The sequence below is a fragment of the Monomorium pharaonis genome, chromosome 7 (assembly GCF_013373865.1).
Source record: "Monomorium pharaonis isolate MP-MQ-018 chromosome 7, ASM1337386v2, whole genome shotgun sequence".
NCBI classification, from domain to species: Eukaryota; Metazoa; Arthropoda; class Insecta; order Hymenoptera; family Formicidae; genus Monomorium; species Monomorium pharaonis.
Genome location: NC_050473.1, coordinates 15,252,096 through 15,266,100, shown reverse-complemented (window position 1 = coordinate 15,266,100; position 14,005 = coordinate 15,252,096). Strand labels below are relative to the sequence as shown.

The 14,005-nt window shown below is 37.9% G+C and overlaps 1 protein-coding gene across 2 annotated transcripts in view; it reads right to left on the bottom strand.

Annotated features, from left to right (window-relative positions):
* LOC105830942 (eukaryotic translation initiation factor 5B) overlaps positions 1 to 11,765 on the bottom strand; it is a 41,754-nt gene extending 29,989 nt beyond the window's left edge. The window contains exons 1-12 of one of the 2 annotated variants that reach the window (XM_036289361.1): positions 11,350 to 11,759; positions 10,307 to 10,662; positions 10,011 to 10,191; positions 9,601 to 9,933; positions 9,317 to 9,520; positions 8,145 to 8,584; positions 7,842 to 8,059; positions 7,525 to 7,727; positions 6,967 to 7,232; positions 6,288 to 6,369; positions 5,990 to 6,171; positions 5,443 to 5,873 (exon numbers count right to left, since the gene is read on the bottom strand). In XM_036289361.1, coding sequence (XP_036145254.1) covers positions 5,835 to 5,873; positions 5,990 to 6,171; positions 6,288 to 6,369; positions 6,967 to 7,232; positions 7,525 to 7,727; positions 7,842 to 8,059; positions 8,145 to 8,584; positions 9,317 to 9,520; positions 9,601 to 9,933; positions 10,011 to 10,191; positions 10,307 to 10,662; positions 11,350 to 11,383 — 2,538 coding nt within the window. In that variant the 5' untranslated portion in view covers positions 11,384 to 11,759 and the 3' untranslated portion in view covers positions 5,443 to 5,834. Of the gene's footprint in view, positions 1 to 5,442; positions 5,874 to 5,989; positions 6,172 to 6,287; positions 6,370 to 6,966; positions 7,233 to 7,524; positions 7,728 to 7,841; positions 8,060 to 8,144; positions 8,585 to 9,316; positions 9,521 to 9,600; positions 9,934 to 10,010; positions 10,192 to 10,306; positions 10,663 to 11,349 lie in introns of those variants that run through there. The other variant, XM_036289360.1, reaches the window with a different exon arrangement.
* Positions 11,766 to 14,005: the final 2,240 nt, after the last annotated feature.

The following is a 14,005-nucleotide window of genomic DNA, read 5'->3' as shown; positions in this document are numbered from 1 at the left end:
CACGGGCGCTCGCTCGCTCGCTCGCTCGCACGCATCCGCTCCCATGTCCCCAGCATATGCAGGCCGCGCACTCATATGCCGCGGTTAGAAACAATGCGAGGAAACGAGCCATCTTTTCCTGCTGCACCGGCACCGGCACCGGCGCGGAAGAGGAGCGAGCGCTGCGCTTCCGCCCGCCTGTTACACGAACGGCCGAGAACGAGCCAGGTAGCCGATCGGCTCGCCTCTGTACCCAGGCCAGATGCCGCAAAAATTCTTCAGAATAGCGAAGGAATTCTGTCCCTGCCGGAAGTCCCCGGGCAACAAAAGTTGGGAATTTTCTCATTGTACCAAAATTTGCGCGCGTCCTAAAACCTTCCCAGCACGTTCTTGAAAAGCTTCCCCCTTCCCCTTCTCACTCTCCTCACGTTTAAATTCTTTCAAATTTTCGGGGACAATAAGTTACTATTTATTTCAAGGCACATCGACACCGCGACAAAAGGGCAGCGTCCCTTAAATGGACGAAACTGGCTTGCGGTCGAGAGTGATGGATTTTCGAACATTGTCGATGACAATAAGAAAACAGAGAAAATAAGCAATCGTCGGGTAACCGCGAAGTAATCCAGTGGAATCCAGATAGAACGGATTCGCAGGGGATAATCCAGAGGTATGAGCGAGAAATGTGTCGTCGCCAACGGAGCGGAAATCCTAATTACGGATTGTGTAATTTGTTAGACAAGAACGATTGGTATCGTGGCGGCGGTTATGAAAATGCATTAGTCTCGTTTCGAGGGAACCCCGAGCCTCTCCTTAATGCATAACTGGCGTGTAAGAAACTGCTGTCGTGCCGAGCGTTCGGAAACAATGCGAGGAAGCGAACCATCTTTTCCTGTTGCGTTCGCATTGAAACGGAGCCGAGAAGGCGGACGCTCCGTCCGCTCGTGACGGCTCGCTCTTGCGCCGCTCCGCTCAGCTCGGCTCCGCTCCGGCTCCGACGTGTACGCGCATTCAGGAAAACGCACCGAATAAAGCCATCCACGAACATATAGGGTGGCAAAAAAGTCTTTCGTTAAAGATTAAGACTGATAAGAATCCTCGGCTAGTTGTAACATTGCGCGCGTTGATTAATAATTGTGTAATTGTATTACAGTGTATTATATCATTATTATATTAATAGTATATTGAGAGAAAAGTTATTAATGTGACTAGATTTTCAAGTATTATTATATATGTATGTATCAACATTGAAGAAATTTTATCAAATTAAAATTTCTTTTTCTCAGCTTAATAATATAATAAAGTTATATAATTTCTTATTATTAATAATAATGTCATTATTAATAACATTTGTATTACTTTTAACTTTAATAACAGATTAAGTTATTAATTTACAATAAGATATTTTGTTAATTTTAACGGGTAATTTCCTCGTATTACTGATCGCCGATTTCGCAGAAAATCTGGAAATCTTGCCGTTCAATTAACGGCGGAACGCGCGATCGACACGCGAGATCAACACGTTAATCGACGATATTATACCGCGACGATAGCCGTGGTATTACGCAGTTTCGACTAAAAGAAAAACAAAACTCGATATCAGTCGTAACATATTCGCGTCGTCGTTCGCTGCGACTATGTTAGTGACACCGACTGCCGTGTTACATAACGGCCGCCACGTAATGATTTCGGTAATAACAAAATGCCGATGGTATCTGCTACAGCAGCTCCGCCATAGTCAGCGAGAGTCAACCGAGAGAGGCACGAGCAAACACGGCGATTGTTCTCGGCGATTAATTGTCGCTTGCCGCGATCTCTATTGCCACTTGTCTCACCTGCACGGGCTGCAGGTAATCGTCAATCGAGACCTGCGCGCCGGGTTGCAAGTAGGTTTCAGAAGAAGGGCGCGCGTAGAACCCCGCGGTCCGCGCGATCAAGCCGCGTATTCCGCGATCCCGTTCGGCTAAAACGGGACGAGGACAGGAAAGACCGTCGCCCGATAAGAATCGTTAATTCAACGACCGCCATTGTGCGCCGATCGCGGCGCGGTGAGGCGTCGTATCGTTTAATTAACGACACGCCGATACACGGTACGTGCCCGTAATAACGTTGCCCGTAGTGGTTTACGTTTTATCAAGGCGCGCGACGCCTTGAAAAACATCTTCATGGCCGCGCCGAGCATTCTTGACCTAAAGACACTTTACATTGATTCCTCTTTATGTTACTCATTTCATGTCAAAAGTTACGACTTCCTGTTGCTGCGGCAGGTATATAAAAAGACTGTACGCTAAGTTTATATATAGATTTGTAGCAAGTTTAAAGATCGCGCCGTAGTGGATTATAACAGGCAGTTGTCGAATAACTCGGACCTTGGAACTTCGCTGTTTGATTAATGCGTTAAGGAATTTTTTAAGTGAGAGTTAAGGGGGAACAAGAGGTTTATATGGTCGCATTTGAAGGCGAATTTATTTCAGAAAAACAAGAGAGAAAACTGCTCCATAATACAGATACAATAACATAAATATAACTCTAAATCTTTTTAGGTAAAAACTGATGTTGCTTATTTTGTAATAACATTTCTCTAATGTCTCTTCTCTATTTTAGATTCAATCTGTAGAAAAAAAAAATATCCCGAGAGAAACTAGACCAGAAAATAGCGGATTGCTTTCTTAGAAATCACGGAATCGTGGAAAAACTCGAGAGACTTTCTTACCTTCGATGACAAAAAATTCATATGTTTTTAATAAAAATTTTGTATTACGCAAATTAATTTTCATGTCAAATACAACAGTTAAATAACAGTGAATTATGTCTACAATTATTCCTTTCTCCGTAATAAATTGGTAACAATTCACCTCCAATTGGACCATCCAAATCTCTCATCTCCTTTTGATCGGATGATGCGTGACATTTAGAAAATAATGACTCAATTATTCAGATAACAGTTCAGAGGCGGCAGAAACGCTCGCGTTTCTCGGCGTTTCGAGAGTCGCAAAATGCAGCGACAGGAATGTACGGACCTCAGTTGTCTATCTGAGCGCGCGTTACTCGGGCAGACTCGAGATAGTCTCTGAAAAATTCAAGACGCCCACGGGCATTCATTCGAGTCCGCTCCGTTCTCTCGCGAGCGTATATCCTCGTTACTTTATTTCCGCTATTTCTCGCGCGGCATCCGTCGATGAAACTGCTACGATTCCTGAATCCGCCCGTCCGTCCGTCCGTCGATCCGTCCACCCACGGTGCCCGCGCGCCGAGTGTGGGCAGTTTCCTGTACGTTGATCACGTATTCCTTTTTTTTCAGCCTACACACGTCCGCGGGCGCGCTCGCGCGAGCCTCCATGTTGGCAAAAGCGAGGCGTTCCGAGAGACTTGGAGAGAGAAACCAAGAGAGAGAGAGAGAGAGAGAGAGAGAGAGAGAGAGAGAGAAAGAGAGAGAGAGAGAGAGAGAGAGAGGGGAGCATATGCGCGTATGCGTGAATTTAATCCGCCAACCCTTCTCGCCCCTTTACCTCTCGTCCTTCTCCCCCTTGCGACTCCGGCCTCACTTCGTGATACTTCGATTCTACCTCTCTTCCTCCCTCACGCCGCCTGCAACATCGCCCCTTCCCTTTTCACGCCGTGAAAACGCTGTGTCTCTGTGTGCACGTGAGGAAGTGGCGAGGATATGAGGGAACGAGGGTGAGGGGGATCGTGCGTGCGTGTCTCGCGTGTGCGTGCGATAAAACTGACGTCACGGGGCCACGTGATCGGGCGATTGCGGTGGGGGGAAGCCCATTCATAACCCGAGCAAGGACAGGCTTAAGGCCGTTTCGGACGGTGTGTTACCTCGAGCCGAAGATGACAGGAAGTTTTTGCTCACTCGTGCGCTCTCTCTCTCTTTCTCTCTCTCTCTCTCTCTTTGCACGGCCATCGGAAAAAAATACTTTTGAACGGACGCCGGCCTCGAAGACCCGGAATGGGGAAACGTATGCTCGCGGACTTCGACAAAGTCGTCTCCGTGCTACTACGGTCATTGTAGCGTAGCTGGAGCTTGTTGTGAATGATATCTCGACTCCCGAGATAACGGGACATTTTTGCCATTCTCTCTCGCCAGGCAAGATCTGCTCTTATGTAAATATACGAGTCTACTCCGCGATTATACGGGGCAGGCGCGATTACTGCAGACCAGCGCGCCGGACAACCGTGGCTTCCTCGTAAATAATACACGCGGTCTGGGTTGGTCCTACTCGCGTACCAAAGATGCTTCTACAGGAACGGCTCGGTACACACACACACACAAAATTACATTCTTCTTTTTAGACTACCCTTTTCGAAATATATAAAAAAAATATAATATTTTGTTGAAATTTATCAAATTCTTTAAAGAAGATTAAATTATTTAAGCAAGATTATCATTATCTCATATGTGTATAAGCAAGAATATAATTTCTTACTTATACGTAAAGCATTGATTATTAAATAGAATATATTGGTTTTAATTTGACGCTACTTTTTTCTGTGTACAAATTAGATTTTAGTATATTGATGACGGTTTATAAATCGTTATTGAAGATAATTTATGTGTGTGAAAGTCACACAGTAAATAAAACGCTCTTACAGCATGATATGCACGACTGCGTGTTCTATTGCTTCGTTTAAATATTAATCAAGTCAATCATGGGTTGGAAAATTTTCAAAAGATTTCCAAACTTCAAAACGGCGTGTGTGGGACGACTTTCGTCGATGCGCGGCGTGCAGAACACCCTGTAGAACGCTGTGAGGCGTGCCCACGGTTGGACAGCGCGGCTGATAGCACGATGGATCACGGGGTACAAGCACCGTGTGCGACCAATGAGCCGTATCCTGCTAAACTGTTAAGAAGGAAGTGGTTCGTTGCTGCTGCTGTTGCCGCTGTTCTCTCTCCATCTGTCTATCCATCTAGCTACCGATCTATCTGTCTGTCTCTCTGCTCCTAATCTCATCTACGCACGCTTGCCGATATGTCCATTTTATTTATTTATACATCCGCGAATCTCAATCCTTTTCGAGGATTAACATCATTTCCGCGCGTATTATCACTCTTCTCGTAACGAATATAAATTGAAAAATAAGAATATGCCCAACTAAGAATGAAATTTTTCTTGACGATGTAGACAAAATAATAATTTTAAGTCATTTTTAGAATTGTAACGGTAGCACTTATTATTATATACATAGATACGTTAGAAAGTTAATATATGTGTATCAATTTCAATTGCTGATAATCAAGATATCTCAAGTAACAATATCAATTTTTGAGATTATTAAAGTAAATATTTAGTAACAAAAGCCGCAGTATCAGTATACCACCTTATTATCTTCTTATCAGTGTAAACTTCAATATCAGTACGTTTATTTTAATTAATAATAGATAATAATATTCTGAGGAAAAAAGCATGATTATAACCGACATTAGGACCCTACAATTAAGTAATCAAATTATTTGGATTGTTAGTAATCCTTATTTTACGTTTATTTTTCCAAATTAGCAACTAAAAATTACAATTAGCTATTTTATCCATTTCAAAGATTCTTAAGTTATATTAGTCAAATCTCTCAATTAATTTTGTCGATATCCAGTTACACAAAGATAATTTTTTCTTAAGTGGCACTAATCAAAATATTAAGTTTCTTAACTACAAAAAAAAACGATTAAAAAGTTTTCCTAGAGTAACACGGATATATACGGATATATATATGAAATATCACTAAAAATGATCAAAAATTATATTACTCAACGTAAACGATTATTTGATGCGATAGCGATTACCATTCATTTCTTTAGCTCATATTTTCAAAAATATCAAAATTACAGTGTCAATATTAAACGATTGAACTATCTAATATATAATAATCGCGATATACGTGTATTCGATTGTCTACGTGTACTCGATTGGCAGCAATTAGGAATAAAAGAAAGAAACGTTATAGCATTGTATATGGTGATATATAATGTATATAGATTAAAATGATTGATCTGTAAATAAGTACTTACCGGTATCTTACTGCTTTTCAGGAAATCTAACAATGCTTCAAGGGCCCCCAAGGTTGACGCCTGGACGTAAACCCCTCGTTCAGCTAATCGTATATTTCCTAGAGCACTAGATAATTCCTTTGCTATTTCTTCCTTCATAACTTCTACCTCATCTGGTTTCTGCGCGACTTGCAGATTTAATCCTGTATGCAAATATCACAATATCGTGTTATTCTTAAAAAGGTTTATAAAAAGTACATGTATTTTATATATTACAAAATAAAAGAATTAATCTTGTTAATAAAAATAGATTACGTACCAGCAATGGCCTTTTCTAGATCTTTAGCAGCAATTTTTACTCCTTGAGCAGCTTTAACTTCACGATGTTCGATGTATGCATTCTAAAATAAAAAAGAAAAAGTATATGTATATATGTGTATAAAATTATTTATATATATGTATAATAAAAATTTTCCTCATCCTTTTAATTAAGACCTCTTTATGTGGCTAACAACCATGTCATAAATTAAAATAAAATATTACTACAAAGTTCATAAAGAAAACCAAATCTTTAAATAAACTAAGACCCATTTTTACCAACGTAGATTAACTGTAATCTCGGTTTAACTTACTCTTTATCTTTTTCTAATTTTTTAAACAATGAGATAACAACAGTAATCTACATTGATAGAAATGGGTCTAAAACTAAGACATAGGTCGGTTTCACAATCTTCAGTTACCTTAACCGACCGATTATTTAATGGAATTGACCAATCGTATTTGTTGTTAAGCAAAATTAATAATTGCGATTGGTCAACTCCAATAGAATAACCGGTTGGTTAATTTAACCAGAGTTTGTGAAACCGGCCCTCAGAATTGTAAAACTAATGTTAATTGATTAATTGTAAAGAATGTGCAAAGAATAATAATTGTAATGGCGTTTTATTATCTTTTGATTTTTCTAAGTGGGTACAAAAAATTCAACATTGAACACTTACCTTAACTCGTAATTCCTTTAACGGTTGTGGCATAAGAAGCGAGCGAATTTGTGTTACAATAGGCCCGTCCGTACCAGCGATGATGACTGTATCACCTTCTCTTAACATCCCATTGACTAGAATACAGTCTATCGTAGTACCGAGTCCAGGCAATGCTTTGACTTCCAGTACGGTGGCCTGAAGCTCTTCGCTATACATTAATCTTTTAGCGAGAGGGCCTTGGCAGGCATCAACTATTAAAGCCAACAGGTTGCCCATACCTTCGCCTGTAGATGTAATACAATAAAATGTATGTAAAAAAAAATTCACCTAAGAGTGTGAAATTAAGAACATTTTCGCCGATAATAGCTCAAATTATAATCAGAACATTAAAAAATCTTGTTTCAATATTTTACATGCAAACAATTTTGCAGAAAGTACTGCATTGATACTGTCACTTGTCAAATTTTAATTTTAACACATATCTTTAATATCAAGATTTCTTATATTATATTCTTTTAAAAAGAATCTGGATTCTCAAATGTTATGTCCTATCTACAAATTTGTATATCATTTTACCTGTTATAGCACTGGTAGGAACTAACGATACGTATTCCCTAGGATCTGGATTCTCGTAATATATTGCCGCATTCAGACCTTGTTCTGCAAACTGTACAATAATATCCTTCGAGCGTCTTTCAAATTCTCGCTGAGTATTAGATTCTTGATTTTTTACTATATCTTGAACATCTTTCCGATTCATGGTCTGCCAATCATACAATCTGAAAAAATAAAATAGTGACTTTATAATACAACTGTATAATCTAATGTACATAGAATTCAATTTATTCAATTGCAAATATCTTGAAACTTTCAATTACTTAATACAAAATTACCTGTCAATTTTATTGAGGGCGACAACAAATGGACATTTTTTTGCTTTCAATAAATTGATACTTTCTATAGTTTGTGGTTCCAACCCATGCATAATATCTACAACTAAAATTGCTATATCACAAAGAGAAGACCCCCTGCTCCTGAGATTACTAAACGATTCGTGACCAGGTGTATCTATGATCAAGAGACCAGGAATTTTAAATTTCTTGTCAGCAAACTAAAAACAAACAGATAATAATGTAATATATTTTTAATATAATCAATTTTTTGTTCAAAAATTTAAATCTCACATAAACACTTACGCCCTTTACATGCTTTGTTGAGTCTTGAATAGCTTCAATTGGTACATTAGTAGCACCAATTTGTTGAGTTATACCACCAGCTTCACCATCTTGCACATTCGTTCTCCTCAATTTGTCCAAGATCTTCGTTTTGCCAGTATCGACGTGTCCCAAAACACAGACAACGGCGGCTCTCAGATTATCTAAAGATTTCTTCTTCTCTGCCTCTATACGGCGATTCTGAATTCGTTCCCGTGCACGTTCCTTTTTACGCGCGGCATCTGGCACTTTATCCTCCACTTCACTATCTTCATCGCTCTCATCCTCAGACTCAGATTCACTTCCACTTTCACTTTCTGTATCGCTCTCGGACGATTCCTTCTTTTCTTCAACCAAGACTGAGACTTTTTCAACAGGTTTTTCCACTTTTTCAGGAGTTTTCAGAATATCATCTGATTTTTCTGAAACAATTAATATTTGATTATTTTTATTATGAAGACTAGAACCAGGAGACCGAACTAAGCCTGATTTCGCCTCCAAAAGTGAGGCGAAAAAATCTGTTAGAAATGTAGTACAAAATGGTGGCGCTGGCGACAGTGATTTACCGGAAACAATATGGAGTATAACGACAAGCATTTGACAATAAATGCAAATTTATAATAAAAATCTTAGCAATTTTACATTTAGAGTACTTATTGCAGTTTTCTTATATCAATACAACAACTGTGTACAGCCTAACATCACTAGCACGGCTGACTACGATAAACATAGACTGGACGATTGTATCTAGAGTTGGAATATATTCTGATTTATCCCGGTGTATCAGCATCGTCAGCGCCATCATTTGGTACTACATTTCTAACAGATTTTCGCCTCACTCAAAACCACAGAGATCGGTCTCCTGGTTCTAGTCTTCATAATTTTTATATATCAATGTAATAAGATTTTATATAAAAGATAAACTACATAATTCTAAAATTTATACATATTAGACACCATAAACGTGCGCTAATTAAATTTTTGTTTTTAACTTTTTAAAAATAAATTGCAACCATGATTGTATAGATAACCATCTTATAAATTTGACAGCTGTCAAAATTCAATGATAGTTACTCTCGCAACACAAAGTGTAGCAAGAAGATCAATCAGCATTGTGGAAAACTAAGCCTTTTTTAAAAGAGAAAAACAAATACCTTCTTCTTGTTCGTCATCAGTAGTATCGACATCCCATGAATCCTTCACATCGTCCTCCTCTTTCTTCTCTACTACATTTACTGGTTCATCTACAATTTCGACTTGAACTTGAGCCGCGGATGTTTCGTTCTCCTCTGTCTTTTCGTCCTCTTTCTTTTCAACACTAAGCTGTTGCTTTATTTTATTTGGCCTAATTCGTGTTCCTAAAATAATTACAATAATAATTAATATCACTTTTTAATAAATTTGCCTACAGATGTTCTGCAAAAAATATATTTAATACCTGGTCTAGGTTTCTTCTCTCCTACTTCTGGCAAATCGAATCCTTGAGCTTTTAGCGCTTCTATCATTGCTTGTGCCCTAGCTCTATCTTGTTTTTGCTTCGTTGTTAGCAATTTCCCTTCTGCTTTCAATCGTTCTTTTCGTTGTTTCTCTTTCAATTTTTTTTTCTCTTTGCGTTCTTGTTCAAGCCGTAATTGTTCCAATCTTGCTTGCTCTCGCAATTCTTCTTGCTTTATCCTTTCTTCTTCTTCACGTTTCAATCTTTCTTCTTCTTCTTTTAACTTTTTTAGAGCTTCTTGCATAGCTGCAATAGTTTTCTTTCCAGGCCCTTTACCTATTAAAAAGTTCATCACGTTAAAAAAAAACAATCACCTAAATAATATTAATTACTGAATATATAACTAAAATTACTTTTCTCTTTAGTCTCTTCTTTTCCTTTCTTCTTTTTCTTCTTTGTTCCATCTTCCAGATCAACAATATCGCCATCGGCTTCTACGTTCTCTTGTTTCTTAACCGATACTTTATCATTTTTCTTTTCTTCAGAATCTACACTTTCTGTCTCTTCTTTCTTATTAGTTTCCTTTTCAAATTCCTATTAAAATAAGAATTAAAAATATATCTCATTAATAAGACCCAATTTTTTTTTACAATTTTGCATAACAGACTAATTTATGTAGTGAATAAATTATACAGTTTATCTCACTTACTACTTTTTTCTGCGCTAATTTCTTTTGTTTCTCCCTCTCTTTTTTCTCTTTTTTCTTTTGTGCTGCCGTTTTTACAGTACTAACTTCAGTGTCCATGTCAGCATTATTTATTTCTGCTTCTACTACATTATTGTCTATGGTTTCATCTTTGATATCATTCTTCTCAGCCTTTTCCTTCTTCTTTTCCTTTTTCCCTTTTTTCTTTTTATCTTCAGTGTCAACATTTTGTTCATTGGATTCCTGTGTACTTTTAACATTGTTTTCTGTAGTGGGTTTTTCTCCAGAGTATTCTAGCGCCAATTCCGCCAGTACTTGCTCAATGTCTTCTTCATCACTGTCATTTCGCTTTCTCCTACCTATTAATACAAATTACAAATTTAATAATACTAAATTATATTTAATGTAACTTTAACATATAAAAAGCTTTGATAAAAACAATGGATTGCAAAAGCTTCCAGATATCATGACAAACAAATAAATTAGTTGGAAAAATTATAATTAAATTTACCACAGCTATCCTAATAATTGGAAACAAGTTTCATAAATCCTGACAATAAACATAATACAATCCAAGGATTCTCAATTTTCACTATTCTTAATTTATTGATTAAAACAATTCGTACAACGCTACAGAAATTGCAACCAACTCGTCAAATTTTTCTAAGGCCTTTCCGCGACGGCTGACTCTGCAACGTTATCTAACGTCAGACATTATTAGAACGACAAAATATAGCACCACTGCCAGATTCGTTACGACGGGCTCCGCGAAAAAGATCGGGACGTCCGCGGTATCGCGTAGGTGCGAAGACGAGCGAAGGTATAGAGTCATATCACAATCGCCATATGCGGTGGCGAAAGGACAACGGAGGCAAGGACAACGACGACGACGTGCAAGAGGCGTGCGGACGGCCCGATTAAGGTTAGGCCATAGCAGACGACATTTGCCACGACAGTGCGGAACTCCGAGAGGCGTGTGCATATGTTAAACAAACACACGTTAATTCGACGACGCGAGACGGTGCTCGTCGTCGCGCAACATTCACCTTTCTTGCCCTTCTTCGGCTGCGACTCCTGCATCGTGGCTCGCTGCTGCTACAGTCGACCGTTGCTCCGTTCAGCTCTCTCCTCGACTCCTCCGCCTCGCGTTTCCCCGACAGGCTGCCCCGATGATTGGATCGGCCGGCGGTGGTGCGTGCGTTGATCTTCGGACGAGGAACGGCGTGATGCTCGATGCGTGCCACCGATGAAAAGTCATGCAGGCGCGGGAAACGAAAAATCTTCTCGTGCGGAATCACGACGGGGCGTGCTTGCGACCCGGTCTTGGAAACAGGGAGGTGCACAGCTGGTGGCAAACAGCCTGCGATCGCACACGTGTTGGTGGAAGGTGGCGAACGTAACGTAACGGCCGCTTCGCACAGAGGACACGACGGACAACGGATCACGTGACGCGATCGGCCAATTGGTTCGGAGCATCGCGTTGCTGATTGGCCACCGCGCCTCTAGTGGCGTCTCACGTTTCTCACTATCGCTGCACATGCACATGCAATGCGCATGAGCAGAGAGAGAAAAGCCACAACCCGCGAATCAGAGCTGTGATTTAATTTTAAAGAGCGCCTCTATATCCATAAAATGTGAATAGTAAACTACGTAGCCGATGTCTATAAAATCCATAGGTAATAACCATTTTGCGGTTTTATTCCGTGCTAACCTAGACAAAGGTTTTACAATACACAGAGTGTTGTAAAAAATAATTTCTGCAATAGGCTGACAATTGCAGAAAATATCGAATTTTTACAATACACAGAGTGTTGTAAAAAATAATTTCTGCAATAGGCTGACAATTGCAGAAAATAATGAATTTTTACAATACACAGAGTGTTGCAGAAAATATCGAATTTTTACAATACACAGAGTGTTGTAAAAAATAATTTCTGCAATAGGCTGACAATTGCAGAAAATAATGAATTTTTACAATACACAGAGTGTTGCAGAAAATATCGAATTTTTACAATACACAGAGTGTTGTAAAAAATAATTTTTGCAATAGGCTGACAATTGCAGAAAATATCGAATTTTTACAATACACAGAGGATTGTAAAAAATAATTAATGCAATAGGCTGACAATTGCAGAAAATATTGAATTTTTACAATACACAGAGTGTTGTAAAAAATGATTTCTGCAATAGGCTGACAATTGCAGAAAATATCGAATTTTTACAATACACAGAGGATTGTAAAAAATAATTAATGCAATAGGCTGACAATTGCAGAAAATATTGAATTTTTACAATACACAGAGTGTTGTAAAAAATAATTTCTGCAATAGGCTGACAATTGCAGAAAATATCGAATTTTTACAATACACAGAGGATTGTAAAAAATAATTTCTGCAATAGGCTGACAATTGCAGAAAATATCGAATTTTTACAATACACAGAGTGTTGCAGAAAATATCGAATTTTTACAATACACAGAGGATTGTAAAAAATAATTTTTGCAATAGGCTGACAATTGCAGAAAATATCGAATTTTTACAATACACAGAGTGTTGTAAAAAATAATTTCTGCAATAGGCTGACAATTGCAGAAAATATCGAATTTTTACAATACACAGAGGATTGTAAAAAATAATTAATGCAATAGGCTGACAATTGCAGAAAATATCGAATTTTTACAATACACAGAGTGTTGCAGAAAATATCGAATTTTTACAATACACAGAGGATTGTAAAAAATAATTTCTGCAATAGGCTGACAATTGCAGAAAATATCGAATTTTTACAATACACAGAGGATTGTAAAAAATAATTAATGCAATAGGCTGACAATTGCAGAAAATATCGAATTTTTACAATACACAGAGGATTGTAAAAAATAATTAATGCAATAGGCTGACAATTGCAGAAAATATCGAATTTTTACAATACACAGAGTGTTGTAAAAATTAATATCTGCAATAGGCTGACGATTGCGGAAAATAATGAATTTTTACAATACTCTGACAAGGGAACCTCGCGAGAATCCGTAAATTCTGATTTTAATAAAACTTGGCATAATGAGTATAAAAATTTTTTTAGACTCATAAAATTAATAAAAATTAATTCTAAAACAATTAATTTAATTGTGTATAATATATAGAGTGAAAATAACGCTAGATAAAAAATACCTGAATTTTTTTTTAGAAAGTACATCTAGAAATTCTATCACCACATTTTACGTTATCGTATTGTTTAAATTAACATGTTTAAACGAATTATTAGAAATTATCGCAGCCATGAAAATACATTTAAAACCGACAGAACATTAATATCATTCAAATGGGAAAAGGAAACAGGAAAAATTTCTTACCTTAAAAAAAAAGAAATTAGTACTTAGCTTTGCCTCGTATAACGCTGATGCTTGTCAGTTTACTTTTGAAAAAGGTAAATAATAAATACAAACATATGAATATTAAAAATCATAATATTAGTTTAATAATCTACACTACAATATTAGTTTAAGCGTTTACGCCGCTGGATGATCTAACGTTTCATTTCAAACTCTATTATTAGATAATATATTTTTAATGCTTTTAATATGAAATATATCACACATAAGCAACACATAAGCTCACTCCTGGCTCACTCCTGGCTCACTCCTGGCTTACTCCTGACTCACTCCCGGCTCACTCCCGGCTCACTCCTCGCTCCCTCCTCGCT